Here is an 18852-nt window from a genome sequence, read left to right on the forward strand (position 1 = left end):
AGTGTGGCTTGCCACTGCATGCCATAAGATGGCCAGAAGGCTTTCTCCTTCATTTGAAGTTCTGTATTTAAACTTTACCTCTCTGATTTCTCAAGAGAACTTAGCTGAAAATCAGTTAACTCTCTTTTTTATTCCTGTTACTTTGGGTTGTGTTCTAATGATTTTAAATCCTTAGTTAATTAATATCAGCCAAGATAGTGACTGAATTGGAAAGTTTTGTTTAAAGTCTTAGAAGTTTTACTATTCCTGTGTTGAATAAGTTTAGGATATGTGAGATTGGGGATAGTAGGAATAAAAACAATACTGCTTTGTTTTTTGTTTATGTAGATAGATATTTATATATATAGGGTGTATGTGATGTATATATGTATAAAAACATCTTTTGAAATGCCTGTTTTCTACATTTTTACCATTAATACATTCATGATTTGATTTTTTTTTTAATATTTTTTGTTCTTCTTGTTTTGGTTTGGTTTTTGAGTTTCCATTAACAGTACTGTCTGGTTATCATTAAGAATTACCTGATGAACTCTTTCCTAGAGTCTCAGAGGTATAAACGAGTAAGAGCTGCAATCAGACCATCCAACACATCTGTTTCAGGTGAGAAATAGAGAAGTCTATAAAACCTAAAGTTTCTTTTAAAAAACAAAAGAAATTATTCAGTTTATAACTTTCAAGGTGGCAAAGAAAAGAAATGCAAAGGATATATAAACTACACGTCATCAGAAGAGCAGACAGCATACCAGAGCCATTAAGTAGCAGATGAAAGAGCTAGAGCTGCTATTGATATGTGTTAGAGGGAAGAATGGGTATGTGTTTTTCTCCCTGCACATGTGTTTGAGTGACGTGCTGACCGATACTGCTTGGCAAGTGGGTAGAGTTATATGATTGTGTCATTGGTTTTAGGTTGTCGTATAAGATTGTACAAGCCTGTTTGTGATGCTGGATGCTGAGCAACACCATTGTAGTTGTGACTAAAAAGTTCCTGCTTCTAGGAAATTCTTAGTCTAGAATTAATCAATTTATCATTGAGAGTTCAGCATTGACTAATCTGTGGCAACAGAATTTATCTAGCAAAAAGTTGGGACTATGGGAGAGCACATGTTCTAGCAATGATTTCTTTTTCAGTTTAGCAGTGATTTATTTTTCAGTTAATCACAGATACTGTTTTGTTACCTGTTCCAAGGCAAAAAGATGTTTCCCCATACAATGAAGATACATTTACAGAATTGCTGATATTGAACAAAAGAACACTTAGAGTTTGATTCTTCTGAATGAAGAACCTGTAAAGCTTGCATACAATTTTCACGCATGAATTTGTTAGTGTCTATACAGGAAGAGTAAATCAAAGGAGAGAGACCTAGCGCTGTGAAATGTGCTTCCTACAGCTGCTACAAATGTAGACCATAAAATTGTTTCTAACTTTCAGTGGCTTTACAGCCTGTGAGTCTTTTTTTCCCCCAGTATATCTCCCTTAGTATGATGGGAGATAGGAGAAATGAGTAAAGTAAAATGAAAACATTATAAAATAATCTTTATGTTTATATTCAGTACTAGATGGTCAAAGTACAGATAGCACGTATGCTTCAAATTCTCTCTATAGAAAGTTTGCAAACTGCCACCATGTCACAAGTGAAAATATTAAAACTTGTTGCTAGGTGCATTGAATGCTGTTAAATGGTACAGTCTTAGTCTTCAGAGTTGTAAATCCTCTGTAAAGAACTGATAGAGTTGGCAGCTATAAAACATATACTTGACATTGTTAAATTTTTCTAAGTAATAAAAGCTGGGTGGTGGGGGGGTGGGCAGGGAGACTATAAGGACTGGTAATAGTGGGAGGTAGGCTCTGAGCTACAGTGCTTTGGTACACTGCAGATGGAGAACAGAATTTGGCTAAACAGAGCACAGAATCTGTACCAGATTTGGTCTGTTAACCCAAGACTGGCTTCTGAAGTTTGGGATGCAAGTCCAGGAGGACTGCTACACTTGATGGAGAAGGCTGGAGGCCAGGTGACAACATGAATTTCTAGAAATACTTTCTGGACATCTCTGTATATGGGGAAACAGAATTTGTTGATGCTTTTCTAATTAATACCAAAGAACACATGTGTTTGAGCTAGTACTTCCTGTGTGCTGTGATGGTATAGAGGACTGATATTCTGATAATTTACTAGCGTTCCAGGAATACACAGTTGTGAAAACAATGCTCCTTTTAGTTTGAGGAGCAATGGGCAGACTGCTCTTTGTCAAATTTGGTTTTTATTTTAATAATTTTTTTTTAGGGTGGAGTTTTAATTTTTTGATGTCATCATGAAGAGCAGGATACCTCTCATTCTTCTGGCTTGTGGATCCTTTAACCCCATCACAAACATGCATATGCGTTTGTTTGAGCTGGCTAGAGATCACCTGCACCAAACAGGTCAGTAAGGTGTGTTAGGACCATACACACAGTGTTTTACTGTGAAAAGGAAGAAAGATTTTTAACAGTCACTGTAGATAAGCTGTCACTTTACAGTTGGCTTAAGTTTAATGTTGTTTATTGATCATTCAACATGAGGCTTTCACGGCATATTCCATATAGGTCTAGCATTACCTTTTCCTTTGACTCAGTACATAAACAAGTATCATAATGAGCATTCCTGCAAATAAAGTGAAAGTTTTATCAGCAGTTTTAGGATCATATTCATGGAACAGACTAAGCCTTGTGGAAGAGTACGCTTAACAATTTTGAAACTGAGAAGAAACATTTACGTTCAAATTTCATGCATTTATGATACATTGTATTTTACTATGAAGAAGTGTTACAGTTAGCAGTTTTGACAGCCAGATGAAACTGGAGAAAAGATAAAATGTTAATTATTCATTATCTATCTTCACTAGGAGGTACAAGTTACCTCCCCTAGCAAAATAATTTGGTCATAAAGGAGATCAGAAAAGCTAGATGTCAGCAGGCTAGAAGGTTTCAGCAACTAAGGAGAAAGGTGGGTAATACCAGGAACTTAAGCAAGGATCAGAAAAGCTACCGAGAAGCATTGAACTCCTAAGTTTGATCAACTACTTAGTTGCTGAGGCTTTTTTTTTTTTTTTTTCCATCTGTCAGCTAAAACATATGCATATGTTTCTGGAAGCGGTTGGAAGGGAATCATAGTTTATTGGAACCTGGCAGAGAAGTTCCTAGGGAGATGGTTCAGTAGGAATCTGAACAGAAAATAGTAGTAAAAGGAATTTGGCTGTCAAATTGTGGGGAGGAGGGGGTAGAATCTGTGCAGTAAAAGCAGCAACTACATACTCGTCATATACGGTGAGAAGACTTTGGCGTTCATGAGGAAGAAATACATAACTGGCTCTGAGGGCTGCCTGTACAAGTCTCTATTGTAACTGCAAAATGATTTTGTTGCTCCCACAGGATTAGAAATAAAGGGTTAAAAAGGGATTTGAATTGGCTTTTCTCACTGTAATTTTATAACTGCCCCTGCTGCCCAGGTGTGCAAGGAGTAGAAAGGTGATGTGAGACCAACAGGTACTTTTGTTTAAGTCGTATGTTATAGACCAGTAACTTACTTCTTTACCTTGAAAGAAGGATTGAAATGGGGAATTAATTATGATTCTGCCTGGATCATAATGCATTGTCTGGTCTGCTTTCTCTGTAACAAACTCTCTACCCCTTACTCAGAAGTTTACCTAAGTCTATTGAAAATCATACTTAAAATGAAATTTTTAAAGGCTGAAATGAAAGTTGTGCATTACATTGCACCTCTCTAACATCAGTGCTTAGTTCTGGATAGCATGTGACTTGCCTTTTGACTAATTAGTTTAATGTGTGGAATCTTACTACTGTGCATACTTCATGCATTAAAGGAGACTTAATTTGTGTCTAGGTTGCCTACAGTGTCATTGTACTTTCTGAATGCTTAAGCAAGGATGCCTGCAAACCAAGAATCCTCAATTAACTTGTAGAAGCTTTACCAGTCCCAAGTAGAGGTAGCATTATTTGAAGTAACTGTAAATGTAGATATATGTGTTTTATATGTATGGATACATACAATCTGGTATGTGGTCTTTCTTGCTATGGTGAAGACAGCTTCTCAAACAGAAGGGGTTGGCAACATGCTATAAAATGATTGATTCTGGATGCCTGTTTTATGGCAGAACCATCACACACAGGAAATTAATTGGTTATTCTCTCATGTTTTCAGTCCTGTTTCTACTTGTGTAGTTACCCAGTGAAGGAGAGGAGAAATTGGAACTTACTTGCTAAGAAGCACTAGTTGCAGACTGGGAGTTGATAGGGGGGCTGGAGGACAGTGGTTATACATGACTAAAGTTTGTTTGAAGCAAGGTAGTGGTCTGCCATATTCATACTGATTGCCTTCTCAGTGAGAACAATACATTTCTGAGCTAATGTACACACTGAATAACTGAAAAAGTAACTAGCATGAGTGAAAAATTAACTAGCATGAGGGGTGATGTTTCCTACCTGTGAGAATGACTTACTTCTGGTACTACTTCAGTATTTCAGCTTGATCAGAAATCAGGCAAAAATGATGAGTTATGCAATAGTTTGGCTGGAGTTGGCTTCACGCTCAGATTTTACTGCCATGAATGACTTAACTATCCATGATGTGCGTCCTGACTGATATCCCCAGTAATTCTGTCTGCCAACTTTTTGCACATCACTTTAGTTTCAAATGCTGTCTAATCTTTTTTTCCATACATACTTTTTCATCGTATTTCATACACACATTCATACATTTCATACATACAAGTAGGGAAACTTACTGATTTTCTGATACTTTAAGCTGTATCTGCAGTTTCATTGCCACGTGCCAAGTAATTGATGCTTTTTCTGTTAATATCGGTCTACAGATCTTGTCATGCCACTTTTTAAATACAATGGGTGTAGCTACATGTGACTGAATAATGATTCTCTTTTATCTGAATTTTGCGTCTACTCTTGTGCATTTGACTCTTTACACATCCTCACCCATAGCTAGAAACTTGTTTCAGAATTGTTTCTTGAAACTTGCCCTGACTGTGGCAAATGCCTTTCCAGTCTGTTAATAGCTGATGCCAGATGCTTTTATTTTTCTTTGACTGTATTTCTCTTTTGACCATAAAGTCCAAAGAAATAGTACTAGAATCAGCCGCTATCAGATGTTTAAAACCTTGTTTCCCAAGTATTGCTAGTGGGGGATACTTGCATCACCAAGTTTCCAGATGAGACCACAAGGGATAGAGGACAAAGGAGGGGGGTATGAAATGCAAGATGTTTCTATCTGTGACAAGACAGATGCAAAGTGAAGGAAGATCAGTTACTATCTTATGAAAACTTGTGGAAAATGTGACACAATCAGTGCATTGGGTTAGATGCAGCACTGGGCAGCAGAGCTGAGAAGTCCAGCGAGTAATTAGTCACTGACTAACCAGCGTTGGGAATTTAGAAGTTTATGGTGTTCAAGGGCTGCATCTGATTAAAATGGACTGATAGTTTCAAAAACGGGATAGGAACAGATTGTAACAGCAGCAAGTCAAGATAAATGCACAGATAAAGATTTGTTTTCCTGCAACAATTCTGATAACTGGAATTTGAAAACAACACAAAATAATCCTGGTCTGATCCTACTTTTTTGCTAGTGTATATAGCAATACAGATATATGATTGGAATAGGATCAGATCAGCAGTAGTTACCAAATATACAATAGAGACAGTTAAAATTAACTGAACTTAAAAATTAAAAGGAAACTTTTTTTACAAGATTTACTGTGGTGCTTGCTTAAATAGAGCAGTGTGTGGCTATTTTTATTAGGCACTACCCTAGAAAGATGCATGAAGAACAATGTATGTGTGGCTTAGTGTTCAGAACGAAAGTTATAGAGTGCAATTTGCAGAGGTGCAAATCTAAGCAACAAAAGCCTAAGTCTTAAGACATCTCAAGATATACCACATCCCTAAAGAAAACACTTCCGTTACATAAAATTCAGTTTTCAGAATACTGTTATCAGTGTATACAGTTCAGGTCCTAACCTTTTTCTGAGTTTAAGGAATGCTTTTCTAAATGGAAGAAGTGTAAGCATCTTTTTGTTCCACAAGTTTCGTTGTCTTACTCTAAAACCCAGCAGAATAAGGGGTGAATGTCCCGTGCTCACAGAGGTATTTGGGTTATGCCCATATATTTGACTTTGGAATACTAGTCATCTGTTCTGTAGCATCTCTGAAGAAAACCATTGCTTCCCAGTGATGTTACATGGCAAAAGTCAGCTTGGATGAGAGCATTTCAGAATCAGGTGTCCTGTGAGTGGAGCTACAATACTTTTATTATTCACATTCTTACTCTCAAGACAGTGGTTTTAGCCTTCCTTTCTGGAGGAAATACTCGTTTTCATAGATGTCAAGAAACAGCCTTTCCTTTTTGTCCAAATCAAGTGAACTGTTGATGGTGTCTGTAAAGTGAAGTTGTATTTGGAGGTATTCATACAAAATGTTTATTATAGATGCGATCAGCATTAATTTGGGGACTGATCGGTGTGCATGCTCAGTTACTTAGCTATTGGAGGAGAGTTCCTGAAGTAGCAGTGTATTTGTGTGGCTGGCTGACTGCAGAGGTAAATCTGTACCTTCAGGCTGTGTAGTTCACTCAGCCAGGTGGATATGATTTATGTTTGTCTAGGTACTCATATGGCATCTGTCACTACAATTTTTGCACACTTCATCCAATTCGGTGACTGCATCTTTCAAGGGCTCCAAAGTGGTGAAGGTAAAGTCATCCATCCTATGGGGAGCTATCCTAAAAGATTGTCCCTTACTGCTCTGATGTATTTGTTGCTTATGTTGACTTTGAATGCAAGGATTGCTGAATTGTTTGCCCTTTGATTTTTTTTTTTTTTTTTTTTTTTCCTTCTGTTGAATTCCCCTCACAGAAGGTAACTGAACATGAAGTTTGAAAAGTCTTTCCTATTTTCTTTTTTCATGCTTAGCAATCTCTACATACGCGTCATGGGAAAGTAAGCACTGGATAGTATCTTTCTGAAATTTAGTCTGTAAATTGTTTTGAACAACTCAAATTTTGGGATTACTGGTATCTAGTCGTTACATGGTGGTTTTGTTTTTGTTTTCTCCCCTACATGTTATCTGAACAAAGATATTAGATATCCCTCCCTCCACCCCAGTTAATGACAGCCTATAAATAAAATTAACATTTGGGTTTAAATGGAACAATGGAAAATTCTTGTATTATTCACCTAGCGTTAGTAGGCTGAGAGTTCTGGAAAGGTAACTGTTGATTTCTTCTGGGTTGAAGGGAAACTATTACTTCAATACATTAAAATCACATAATAATCCGTATGTGTAGTCACACATAAAAGGCTGGTAAAAGAAATTAATAAACCATTTAACTAACCGTATTTGTAAAAGCAAGTGTGCCAGTGGTTATTTCAGTGAAGAAATGAAAACTTATGTTAATGTAAGGTCTTTTTGCATCTCAGATGGTTAGAACATGAGGCTGTATTGTAACTATTTTCCAACATTTTTCACTTCTGATAGCAAGTTTTACATCTTTTTACATTTTGAAATAGCTGCCACTTTCCTCACAGAGGAGGACTGACTCCTTGGCAATCAAAGTGATTTTTGTTATTTATTTATTTGATGTTGTATAGATACTATGCAGTAAAATTTAAACTGTTCATCAGCCTCATATCGTTTAATCTTAGATATGTGGGTAACTTTATCCCCTTAGAACAGGCTTAATTAAGCAAAGAAAAGGTTTATTCCTGGACAAACCTTCCAGAACCCAAACCAAAAATCTGTAATCCTATGCTCTGCAGTTGTTCACATTAATGCACTAATATGCAGAAGTTAGTCTCTTGTCTAGTGCTGAAAAGGGAATTGGGGCAGTTTCCAGTAAGTCTGATTTCTAATAGTAAATACTACTAGATGAAATTATATCTTTAAAAGCCCTGCAAAAGTACACATATAATTTTATATGAAATTGGCATTTGATAAATATGATTTAGTATTAATAAGCTAATTCAACATTACAATTTGTGTTAGTGGTTGACAATTTGCAGTGACCTTTATAACAGAATACTAAATACATGTTTTCAGTAATAATACCACTTTAACATGTTTGAGGGACATTTTTTGTTTTATTATTTTCATAATATTTAGTTTTCTAACTAGTTATCCTAAGTAGTTCTTAGAGGATGTAAGTTCATAGCAAGAGGAAATTTTTTGCTGCTTTTGATAAATATATTTTGAAAAGCAAAGCCACTTAAGGGCCTGGAGGATTTTTACACATACTTAGGACAAGCAATAATAACATACTGCATGATGAGAACAAATAGCATTCTAAAGAAATAGAATTTTAAGATAATTCTGGACCAAGGAGAGTTTGGAACTGCCTGTGATAAATTATAGGTCAGAGAAGAGAATTGCAGTGGAAATGAGAAAAAAACAAAACAAAACAACTCAAGATGGTAGAACTTAATTATTTCCTGCTTGCATGCCTCCCAAAATCAAGGGACATATTTGAATAGGAGAACTTTCAAATTACTGAAGAGGACAGAAGTTATTTAGAGCCAGTAATAGCATATTTTCCTACGTTTTGAGTGATAAAGCTTGTATTTTCAGGTGGAAGGTTCTCATGTGCATCATGTTTGCATAGTGCTGGGTTACTCAGTTATTGTGAATCATCTCAGAGAGTTACTGTGTTTGATTTTTGGTACTTCAAGTATTAGCAACCTTGATTTTTTTCCTCTTCCATTTGGTTTCATTTCTGCTTTGGAACAAACTGATATGACATCAGAAACTCTTATCTCATCCAATTTGTGCAGTTCTAGGCCGGACTAGGGATTGCACTCTTTACAGCTCACAAGGAAATGGCAGAGTTGCGGTCATTCTTGGCTAGCATGTTCTCACACAATTTTAATTTTTCCATTTAATATATTCATTTAAAATATAAAGAAACAATTTATATCTGTAAAAGCTGAAAAGAAAGGAACTGAAATGTGGAAAAGAATATTATTCTCTAAGGAAAACCTATTAATAAGGGCAACGTATCAGTGAATTCAAACTAATTTCTTTCCCTTTAAATGAGAATTTATTATAGCATTGTATATTATCAAAGTATCAGAGAATAACTGTTGTTCTTATGTCAAGTGAAAATATTTCCAGTTTCAGATCAAGGGATGAACTGAATTATATACATACCTATGTTTCTGGAAAATTTTATCTTGCTCTGTTGACCATTTTGCCTATAAGAACAACGTTTTAAAACAGAGGATAGTTTGGATTGACGTTTCAGCAGGAGACAGGCCTGTAAATCTCCTTGAATTTTAATGCTGTTTTTCAAGTCCAACTGGCCATTTTAGAATATCCAGTTGTCACGTGCCAGTATCAGAAATTGAGTCCTGGGTATCATTTTTATCACAAAGCAATAGAGGGAACTTACTGCATTCTTTAAGTTTCTTTGTTGAAACAATTGAATTAGGAAAAAGGAAGAGGATTTTTTTCCTCTTTCAGTATATTTATCATAGTTATTTAAAATGCATGTGTTACATTAGAAATCATTTTGTTTCATTTCTGTTTATTTGCAACACCCTTTCTCTGCTCTGTTTCTTGAGGGATGCAGCTTATAACAGTGCTTTGTTTCCCTGTAGAGTTATTAAAATGAGAGCTATGTTTTTGTTTCCTGATTTGAGACTACAACTGTCAAGTCTAACAAAAAGATCTTGTCATGTTAATGATTATGTCGTGTTACAGGAGTAGAAAAATGTGGGCAGATTTTCAAATTTAATTAACATGATCAGACAGATAGAAAGGGTCTTTAATGGCTGCTAAGCTGATGTTTGGTGCATAGTGCTATAAGTCTCATTTTAGACTCCATTAGCCCCATCTTTGTTCTTGAATCTTCTGATTTGTCTGAATCTCATTAATCACAGCTGCAGTAATATGTTATAATTCTTGCTTTAACACAATGAAAAGGCACAATGGTTTTGATAAATAACAGGCATCAGGTGCTTAAGAAAAAAGCAGTGGTCAGCTAAGTTATCCGTTGTTCTTGCTATATAAAAGCTGTATTTGCTACATACAGTTTTATATTCCAGTATTTTTGAAAGTTAGCATCATAATTTATAACCATATCTACTTGCCTGAGAATTGTGTGTTCATCCAGCTTTCCTTCTTGAATCATCTAATAGGATAAACATATTGATAGTAACTGTGGGCAGTTCACAGAGGGACAATAAGGCGGCTTTTTAACTTTTTAAATTGCTCTTTCTGTATTAAAATAATACCTAGATCAGGTTGTTCATAGCCTCTCATATCTTTAAAGTTAAATGTGTTTTGAAGAGGTTGAACTGGGTGAACACCCAGGGTCCTGTGCACCCTAAATTTTCAAGAGTCTGTGAATGTGATTGATTTTTCTTTTTTTGTTTTTTTTTTTTTTTTGAAAAGGAAGGTATCAGGTGATTGAAGGCATAATGTCTCCTGTTAATGATGACTATGGAAAGAAAGGCTTGGTTTCAGCAAGGCACCGGATAGCAATGGCTAAACGAGCACTGAAGACATCTGATTGGATTCGAGTTGATCCATGGGAGAGTGAGCAGGAGACATGGACAGAGACAGTAGAAGTATTGCGGTAATTACTTTTTTTTTTCTCTTATTTTCTTTATGAAGTTACTGATTGCCAAAATTCTGTCAGGCTACCAGATCAATCCAAACAACTCACTCATGTAAAACACCCAAGCTAAGCAGAACATGTCTGTTTATGGCATCATCTGCTATGCAATAAAGTATTAGATCTGTGAGCAATGAAAATTCACATCACCTTCCTTCAGAAAGGCTGCTTAGTCAGTATTCCCCATCTGGAGTCTTTCCTTTCCTAGTGCAAAGCAGATAGGCTTTCCTCACACATAAGCAATACACCACAGTATTGCACTTGTGCCATTTAAGTAGTGAGGTGCATGTTGAAAGTCTCTTCCAAGAAAGGGTCTTGCAAAATTGTACTGACTGAAAGAGTTCAGCAGTAAAGTTCTTGGCTCTCGTGTTATTTCTCTTGTTTTTAAGTCTAAGCAGGTAGTATAGAGATCTTGGAAAGTAAGAGACTTTACAAACAAACCTATTCTTCAGGAGCTTCCCTATTCCAGATTAGCTATGTTGGCATTGTTATTATCTCTGCAGGTTTATCTATTCATGCATCCCTGAAAAATTTTCTTACTAACGCTAATGGCAAGTTCAACTCAAGCCCATAACTGCTGATGTTTTCTTCAAAATCACAGTTTACTGTGGTTTTCTGCTGGAAGGAAAACCAAAACAATTTGTCTAAAACCAGTTAACTTGATGTAGGGACCTTGAAATGTGCCTTTTTCCCATGTGGTTTGTCTTGGTAATAAATACATTATGGTGCAAGGCATGAAAATGCAAAGTTCATGTGCTAGCCACTTTTTGGAAACGAAGATGCTACAAAAATCAACATATTGTTAAAGTGAAAGACTTCATGGATGTCTTTCAAAAAATCAAGTGTGCTGTAAGATCCATCAATGATTCTTCATTTCTATCCACACTTTCTAGGTTACTTTCTAACTGGAAACAGTTGTTTGTATAGCTTAAGGCTCTAAAATGTGCCTTCCAACAACTGCCCTGAAAGCCCTTAGAGCTCTGTGTGAAAGCAGTTAAAAACCAGACCTGTTACTTTACAAAAGCATACGTAAGAATACCTTATGTACTTACAAAAAACCCTAGTAGAGCCTTTTAGTTCTGCTTTTATTTTCATTGTTGAGTGAACATAGACATCCTGCTACTTCTTTTGCCCCTTCCCTCTGGCCAGCAGAATAGCATCAGGGTGGGAGGAAGACTAGACAACACTACCCTGTCTTTGCAGAAAACTTCTCTGTTCTTTTCTCTAATCACACTTGTATATTCCAATGTGAGAAATCACAGAAAGTTCTGTCTGCAGTATTGGTTGGGTATGAGATTTTTCTCTTAAACTTCAGTTTTGTAGAACTATTTTTGTCCAGAGAAGCAGCAACAGATCTTACAGATCAGGTGATCCTACTTAGAAAGGCTTTAATTTTGCACAGGGCCAGCTGAAGTGACTATTACTTGCAAGATTGGGTTTGTAAATTGTAAGTCTACTTCAGAGTCCTTTAGTATAAGAGGGACAATAAATAAAATCTGTATGTATAATTTTCTGCTCAGGGAAGGTGATATCCATGTGGTATGAACAACCCAGCTTCCTGTTGCTCTAGAAAGTGAACCTCTAGCTTTATAAATAAATTCATAAAATGTTAAAATGGATGCCTGTTACAGAGAGAAATGAATTTAAAGCATTTTTTTCTCAATTGGTGACCTATATTAATGAGCTGAACCAGTGCCATAATCTGATACTGAATCCTGTCCCTTGAATGGGGAAGAAGCATCCTGATGAAATAGGACAAGCAGGTGTTTTGGCTATATTATTCTATTTTAACTGTCACATTTGAATATAAAAAAAAAAAAAAAAGTGGCTAGATCCTTACCCAAATATAAATAGGCAGTGGTTTATTGTGGAGTTGTGTTTCTTCATAGGTGTTGAAGGTTAATCTATAGATTCTTCCCCGGTCAAAGAACCAAGCACCAATCCCTGCCTTCACTATAAGCTCCCTCAGGTAGAAAACTTTAGTACCAGTAGAAAGAGATTTTGCTATTGCAAGGCAAAGGCAAAAAATATTATTGTACCTAAATGTCTCATTGGTATTTTGAAATATACACTTAACTGCAGTAGAACATTGTGTCCTGAGACACATGAATGGCCTTTTCCTACAGTACTTATTTTACCTGAGTGCAATGAAATTGTCATATTCCATCAAAATTATGGATTTTGTAGAGGCTCCCAAATAGTTATGACATAAAAATTTTAAGCAGGAAGGCTCATATCCCACTTGTGGCAGTGCTATTAGTTGCCTGTTACATTGAGTATGGAAATTTTGGACACTATCTCAAGGCTTTTTTTGGAGAGCAGGAGAGAACAGTAGACAAAACAGTATTGTCAGTGGCCAAATAATTACATTAATTCCTCTGGTAATATAGATTTCATTGTGGTGCAGAGATACTGTGAATTAATGTAGAATTGGTAAAGATCTATCTTACCCAACTTTAATTGAATTGTGCTAGTTATTCAAAGCTTCATATGCAGTTCAGAAAATGCTTGATGAACTGACAGATTGGTTTGTCCTTTTTGGTGTATCTTTAAAATAACATAACCCTCTGTGCCCCAGCACTTGAAACACCTGCTGAACAGACCTTGTGGTTGATTTTGAAGTACTTGTAACATTAGTCCTGCAGTGAGCTCTTTGCCAAGAGTTCTTATTTTTGAATCGTGGCCCAAGAATGTCAGTCCATGATACGAAGTTAATGTACTTGACTATACATAGTATCAGCCTGTTTACAACAAGGCAGGATTAAAAATAGAAATGTAGGAAGGCACAGGCCAAGCTACTGCTACCTACTCTCTATTACCATATGTCCCTCACCTCTTGTCTGTGTAGTTTCTTTAGCCAATGGCTGAGCATCAAAAATTACTGGAGGTAGTTATGCAGCCTGTCTAGGTGTATGTTCCCGACACTTGTGCAACTTATTCCTGTGGACAAAAGTATTTGCATGATTTGAAAAGTGTACATTTAAATGACTAAGCTATAAATTCATTCTTTAAGCCAAACATTCAAAGGATTATCTATGGCTTTGTACACGTACTGAATTTGGACTTTACTTTGTAACTCATAATCATTGCTTTGGCACAGTTATAGAAGACCTGATGGTCACTTCGGCTATATATGTACTAGACAGAGAGTCAAGACACTCGCTTGAGTCCGTGTCTGCCTGTCCTGTTTAACTGTGAGCTTGTTTCCTGAAACAATTCTTGCTCGTGCCCATATGAATGATGCCTAAGTATGGCTCAGGATGGTGCAAGTCAGGGACTATTCTAAACAGGCAAGGCCATGCTGATTTGGAAGGGAGTTTAGGTGTTTGAATCTGAGATTGGCACTTGCCCTTGATCAAAGGGGCCACTACCATGAAGTAGTAGTACTGCTATTGCAGTGGGGCACCAGTGACCAGGAGTTGGAAAAGAATAAAGCAATAGAAACCTGGAAAAACTGACAAAAGGATCCTTGCCTGCCTCCATGGATTCAAACTCAGTCAAATTAGAAGCATCGTGGATGCCAGAAATCTTATGACAATTGTACATTTTGAGTTTCTCAGCATTGTGATTCTTTTCATTAAAATGAAAGGGAAAACTGGAAGGTGAAAACACGTTTTTGTGGAGAAGAGGATGTGGGAGAACAAGAATGTCTCCTACTGAAAACTTCTGAGCATACATTATAGGAACTTCATCATGAGGGGTTGAATTTAATCAAGAAATTAAATGTAGTGATTGAACTGTGATTTAATCCTGTTTCAAGCAAAAACCTCCACAATGTATTAAAAGTAATGTTGCTACCAAAATTGCCATAACGGTAGAATTTCAAAAAGAAATTGAAAACAAGAATACCATTACACAGATTGCTTGTGAATTCTGCAAAATGTTAACTACATTAGTACTAATCCCACGGTAGAATGCATATGCTAAATTCTTAACAAATTATATTTAAATCCAAAGTGCATAAAAGCAGACTGTGTTCTTGAATCCGAAAGTGCCAGGTAATCACTTTGTGCATCTCTGAGAGGATTACCTCACACAGAAGCCTTTATTTTAAATGCAGGCACCATTACAATGAATCACTCAGATTGCTCCAGTCCAAGAAGGAATGCATGAAAAACAAACGGCCCACAGAAAGATCTACAGAGGATTACCTTTCTTCCCAGCACTCAGGTTGGTTCATAACTGTGAACATGACTCTTTGTTTAGCATTAAAGACAATACAGCTTTACCAGACTAGACTAACTGATGAAAAAGTTGAATGTAGTAGCTGGTAAGTTTTGAGAGTTGGAGCTACCGGCTAAAAGCAAGCCATGCCAAATGCCAGCGTGATTGCTGCTGCATTTATTTTGTAGTAACTCTTGCATAGTCAGGAGACTTATTTTAGGGTTGTATTAATTCTTGGGTTTATAAGCATCTCTTCAGCTGTGTCAGAGATGTATGTTTTGGCCCTGCTGGTTTTGCAAAGTATAGGATGTATGATTAAAGAATATCGAAAAGTATGGAGATTATTTAGGATTGCAATTCTAGTGTTAGACAATGGATGAAGTATAAGGATACCACACCAGTGATGCTGATGCATTGGTGTTTACTGCATTTCTGGACAGAAAAGCTTCTGTTGACATTAGAAGTATGACAGGTTCTGGAAACACTGTCAGTTTTGTATTTCCTATGTTATCATATTCCCAAGCCCTATGACTTGCTAGGATACTGTTAGATTTTTGATACGTTACATTTTTCCTGTAGCACTTTTTGGATGTGAATAATACATTTAAGTTGTTCGTGGTTATACAAAAGTTTGCAGAAGATGAGTTGTATCTTTATAGATGGTAGAAGAAAAAATGTCTCAAGGCATCTGAACTGCAGTGGAATCTTGTGTCTGATGGGGTTAATGGTTGTTGGCAAATGATAAATCAGATTATTCCACATTGCTACACTGAAGGAAAACTAGTGAGAAAGTAGTAAAGATTATATTTTAATTTTGCATTACAAAAAATTATTTTACTCTTATTTTCTATAGTTATTTCAAACTTTATAGCATTCTATGTAAAAATGGTCAAGAAATCACATGTTTAAACTAGTCTTTCTTTCCCAATAAAGTTTAGAATTCAAATAATCATTTAATTCATCATTTCCTCTGAAGTCAGAAACAGAAGGCATAACAAACTGGGTGAGGAGGAGGACAGGTAAGAAACAGGTTTCTCTGTCTAGTACTTTGTGGCTGGACTTTTTTTTAATACTATCTGGCAGCTACCTGCAAAGAGCAATCAGTTTCTTTGAACAGTGGAAGGCGAGCATCCTGTTGTTACTTTTTCTGCCTTCAGGGCTTAGACTGACTGGGCAGTGATATGGAATTGGCTGTATTAAACCTGTCACCCACCAAGAAGGAATGGAGTGGTTTCTCTCCACTGCCTTTGGTCACTAGCATGGAATGGTGTGGGCAATGAGCAAAAGCTACTGAGAACTCCAGAGCAGAATACTTGCAAAATTCCTAATGACAGGCATCTGTTACCCCACCCCAACCCTGGAAAAAAAAAAAACAACCAAACAAAAAAAACACCAAACACCACCACCACCCCAAACCCAAACAACAAAAACCACCTTCCAACAATGGAATCTGTTGAATTGGGGTCTTCTGTGAAGTTTGTAGAAAGGCTCAGTCACCTAGTGGAAGCTTTCACAAAGGTCAGCTTGATGGCTGAATTTAGCAGTGGTAAAATTCCATAATACACAAATTTTCTACTAAATGTATGCCCACTAAACTGTAGGGCTTCTTTGCGTGCTGCTGAACCTCATGATTTTGTTCCACATGAAATAATTAGGTCACTTCAATATATAATGCAAATAAAAAGGTTCACTGAGGACAGGTATAGACAGATGATTGCAGTTTTAATAAACTTAGTGTCAGTGTCCAGGGATTTGCCATCCCTCCTTGATTCACAAAATATAGCTTCACATGCAATATTTCTTCTCCTACTTAAAACAGATAGTTGATTCTCTTCATTTAATTTTTAATTGAATCCCCTGCACCTCAAGTTTCTCAGTTGCCTTACATGAACAACTTTGTTGTCACCTCCTAAATGCTTTTCTCTGGCATAATCCAACAGCACTCTCCCTTAACTAGACCTTAAATCCAGCTGCTTCCTTTGTGCTAATAAAAAGTTATTTTTTCCTTTAGTTACCTTCACCTTTTTCCATGAATGACACTTCAAAGAATTGCAATTCAGTTCTGTCCACCATCACTGAACGTAGACCGATGAAAAACAAGCAAAAATGTCCCTGAACCAGATGTACCATGGCCTGGGATAAAGGCTATTGTACTTATCAAAAAATGGAGCATTGCAACAGCCATTTGGGTTTTATACCATTATCTGTAGTGGAAGCTGCAGATTATCATTTAGCAAAGTGCCCTTCAAAGGCCAAAGATCCCTTTTTTTCATTGGCATAGAAGATGTGGGGATATGTGGAAATATATTTGTAAAATTGACAGCCTTTTTATAAAGCCTGCAATCTGTTAATTTAGCTTCTAGTAACCTATAACTGCAATGCATGTACATTCAGAGAAAACCCATCAACATTATAAAAGCTCTGCTGTAATATTAGCTCTAATACAGCTTGGGACAGAGTACTGTTTTATTGTGGGGGTTAGCTGTTAAGTGAAAAGCAAGCGGTGACCTAAATCCCAGGTAAGGCTCTGGAAAGCAGGGGACTGGAAACAGTCTGAACTGAGGGCAGGGAACTGGAAAGGGAGAGTAGAATCTGTGAGTGGAAAGACAAGAAGATTGGAACTGGCATGAGGTAATAGATGGACAGAGGACAGCTTGAAAGGAATGGAGCAGCAAAGATGAACTTTATCATGATAGATCTTCAGGGTTGTATGAATCCTGAGGTTCTTGGCATCTCATCATTCATCAGCTCTCAGAAGTATCCAGGCCATTCATCCAGAGTTTCATACTCTTGCAGTCCTGGCCCACGCAGGAATCATGGACAGCTTTTGCAGGTACTTCTGCAGTAGCTCAAGTGTCAGAGATGAGAGCATTGAATCTAAAAGTTCCAACCTTGCAGATGTGGGTATCAAAATAAAATTTACTGTGTGGTTTAGGGGGGGTGGGGGCTGGAGGCTGGATTACTACAAAAAATTCACATTTCCACCAAGTACTCTAATTATAAACTCCTAAAAACCCCATAATTATATTTTTAAGTATGAGGACAGTCTAATGTGATTCTGTCAGGCATTAATATTTCAAGATATCCTTGTCCCATTCTCCTTCTGTAGTAATGCTGCATTCAGAGCATGGGAAGGTGTAGTGCAGTACCCCTGCCACCTTTGTTGTAGAGGTTGGCAGGTATGTGGTGAGGGGTGTGAGAAGAAATGCTTGCAGTAGTTAACTGAATGGTATATACTAAATCTCTGCAAAACTAGAGTGTATTTTAAAGTATTCTTTTCATGCATCATCACTGGTATGTTTCTTATTTTTCAAATTGCTGATTTAAGGTGTTTGTGTAAGACTTGTGGATGTGCTAACCATCTACAGACACAAATAAATATAAAATGGAGATGGTATCTCCATCCTTCCCCTTCACTTCACATGAATACAAGGCTGTGAAAATACCTAGTTGATGTTTATAAATTACTCAGATGCTGCCATTATGAGTGCTGTAGAACGGACTTTGAGGAAAGAAGTAGTTCTGTACTGGGGCTTACGCAGTAGGCAGCAAGTAAGAAAAATGTACCAATGACGTATCATTCTTGCTCATTATTCAAGGTACAGCAAATTTGGCTTTAGATCTCTTTGTACTAGCATGAAAATGCCCTGGCTGTGTGACACAAAATATTATCTGTATATTATCCTGCAGGTTCAAATTTCTCTAAAAATAAAATAAAACTTAGTAGGTCAACTAACTAGTTCATTGTACCATAAGGGTAATTAGATTAGATTAGCTACAGTCTGTCATGGTTTAGATGATACAGATGCACAAACCCAGGTGGAATTCCAGGTAGTTCTCTGGCTAGTGTGACCGTATGCAAGCACTGTGTCTGTGTGGCAGTGTGCAGTAGGGCCACCGCTCCCCGCAGGTTGGGGGGCCCAGGTGCACCAACACATTGGCACACAAGCTGGGGTTGGTCCCACAGTACCTGAGCAAAGTGAGCGGGGCAGGCTGGGGTTTAGGAGCCAGGTTC

The 18852-nt window shown here is 37.0% G+C and overlaps 1 protein-coding gene across 2 annotated transcripts in view; it reads left to right on the forward strand.

The window, feature by feature from the left end:
- The first annotated feature begins 483 nt into the window (after window positions 1–483).
- The window catches only part of LOC104357853 (retinol-binding protein 1), a 37193-nt gene continuing 18824 nt past the window's right edge, over window positions 484–18852 (forward strand). The window contains exons 1-4 of one of the 2 annotated variants that reach the window (XM_009963348.3): window positions 484–600; window positions 2283–2419; window positions 10451–10634; window positions 14734–14843. In XM_009963348.3, the coding sequence (XP_009961650.2) occupies window positions 2311–2419; window positions 10451–10634; window positions 14734–14843 (403 nt within the window). In that variant the 5' untranslated portion in view covers window positions 484–600; window positions 2283–2310. Of the gene's footprint in view, window positions 601–2282; window positions 2420–10450; window positions 10635–14733; window positions 14844–18852 lie in introns of those variants that run through there. The other variant, XM_009963349.3, reaches the window with a different exon arrangement.

The sequence above is a fragment of the Tyto alba genome, unplaced genomic scaffold (genome assembly GCF_018691265.1).
Source record: "Tyto alba isolate M040663 unplaced genomic scaffold, T.alba_DEE_v4.0 Super-Scaffold_10, whole genome shotgun sequence".
Classification (NCBI taxonomy): Eukaryota; Metazoa; Chordata; class Aves; order Strigiformes; family Tytonidae; genus Tyto; species Tyto alba.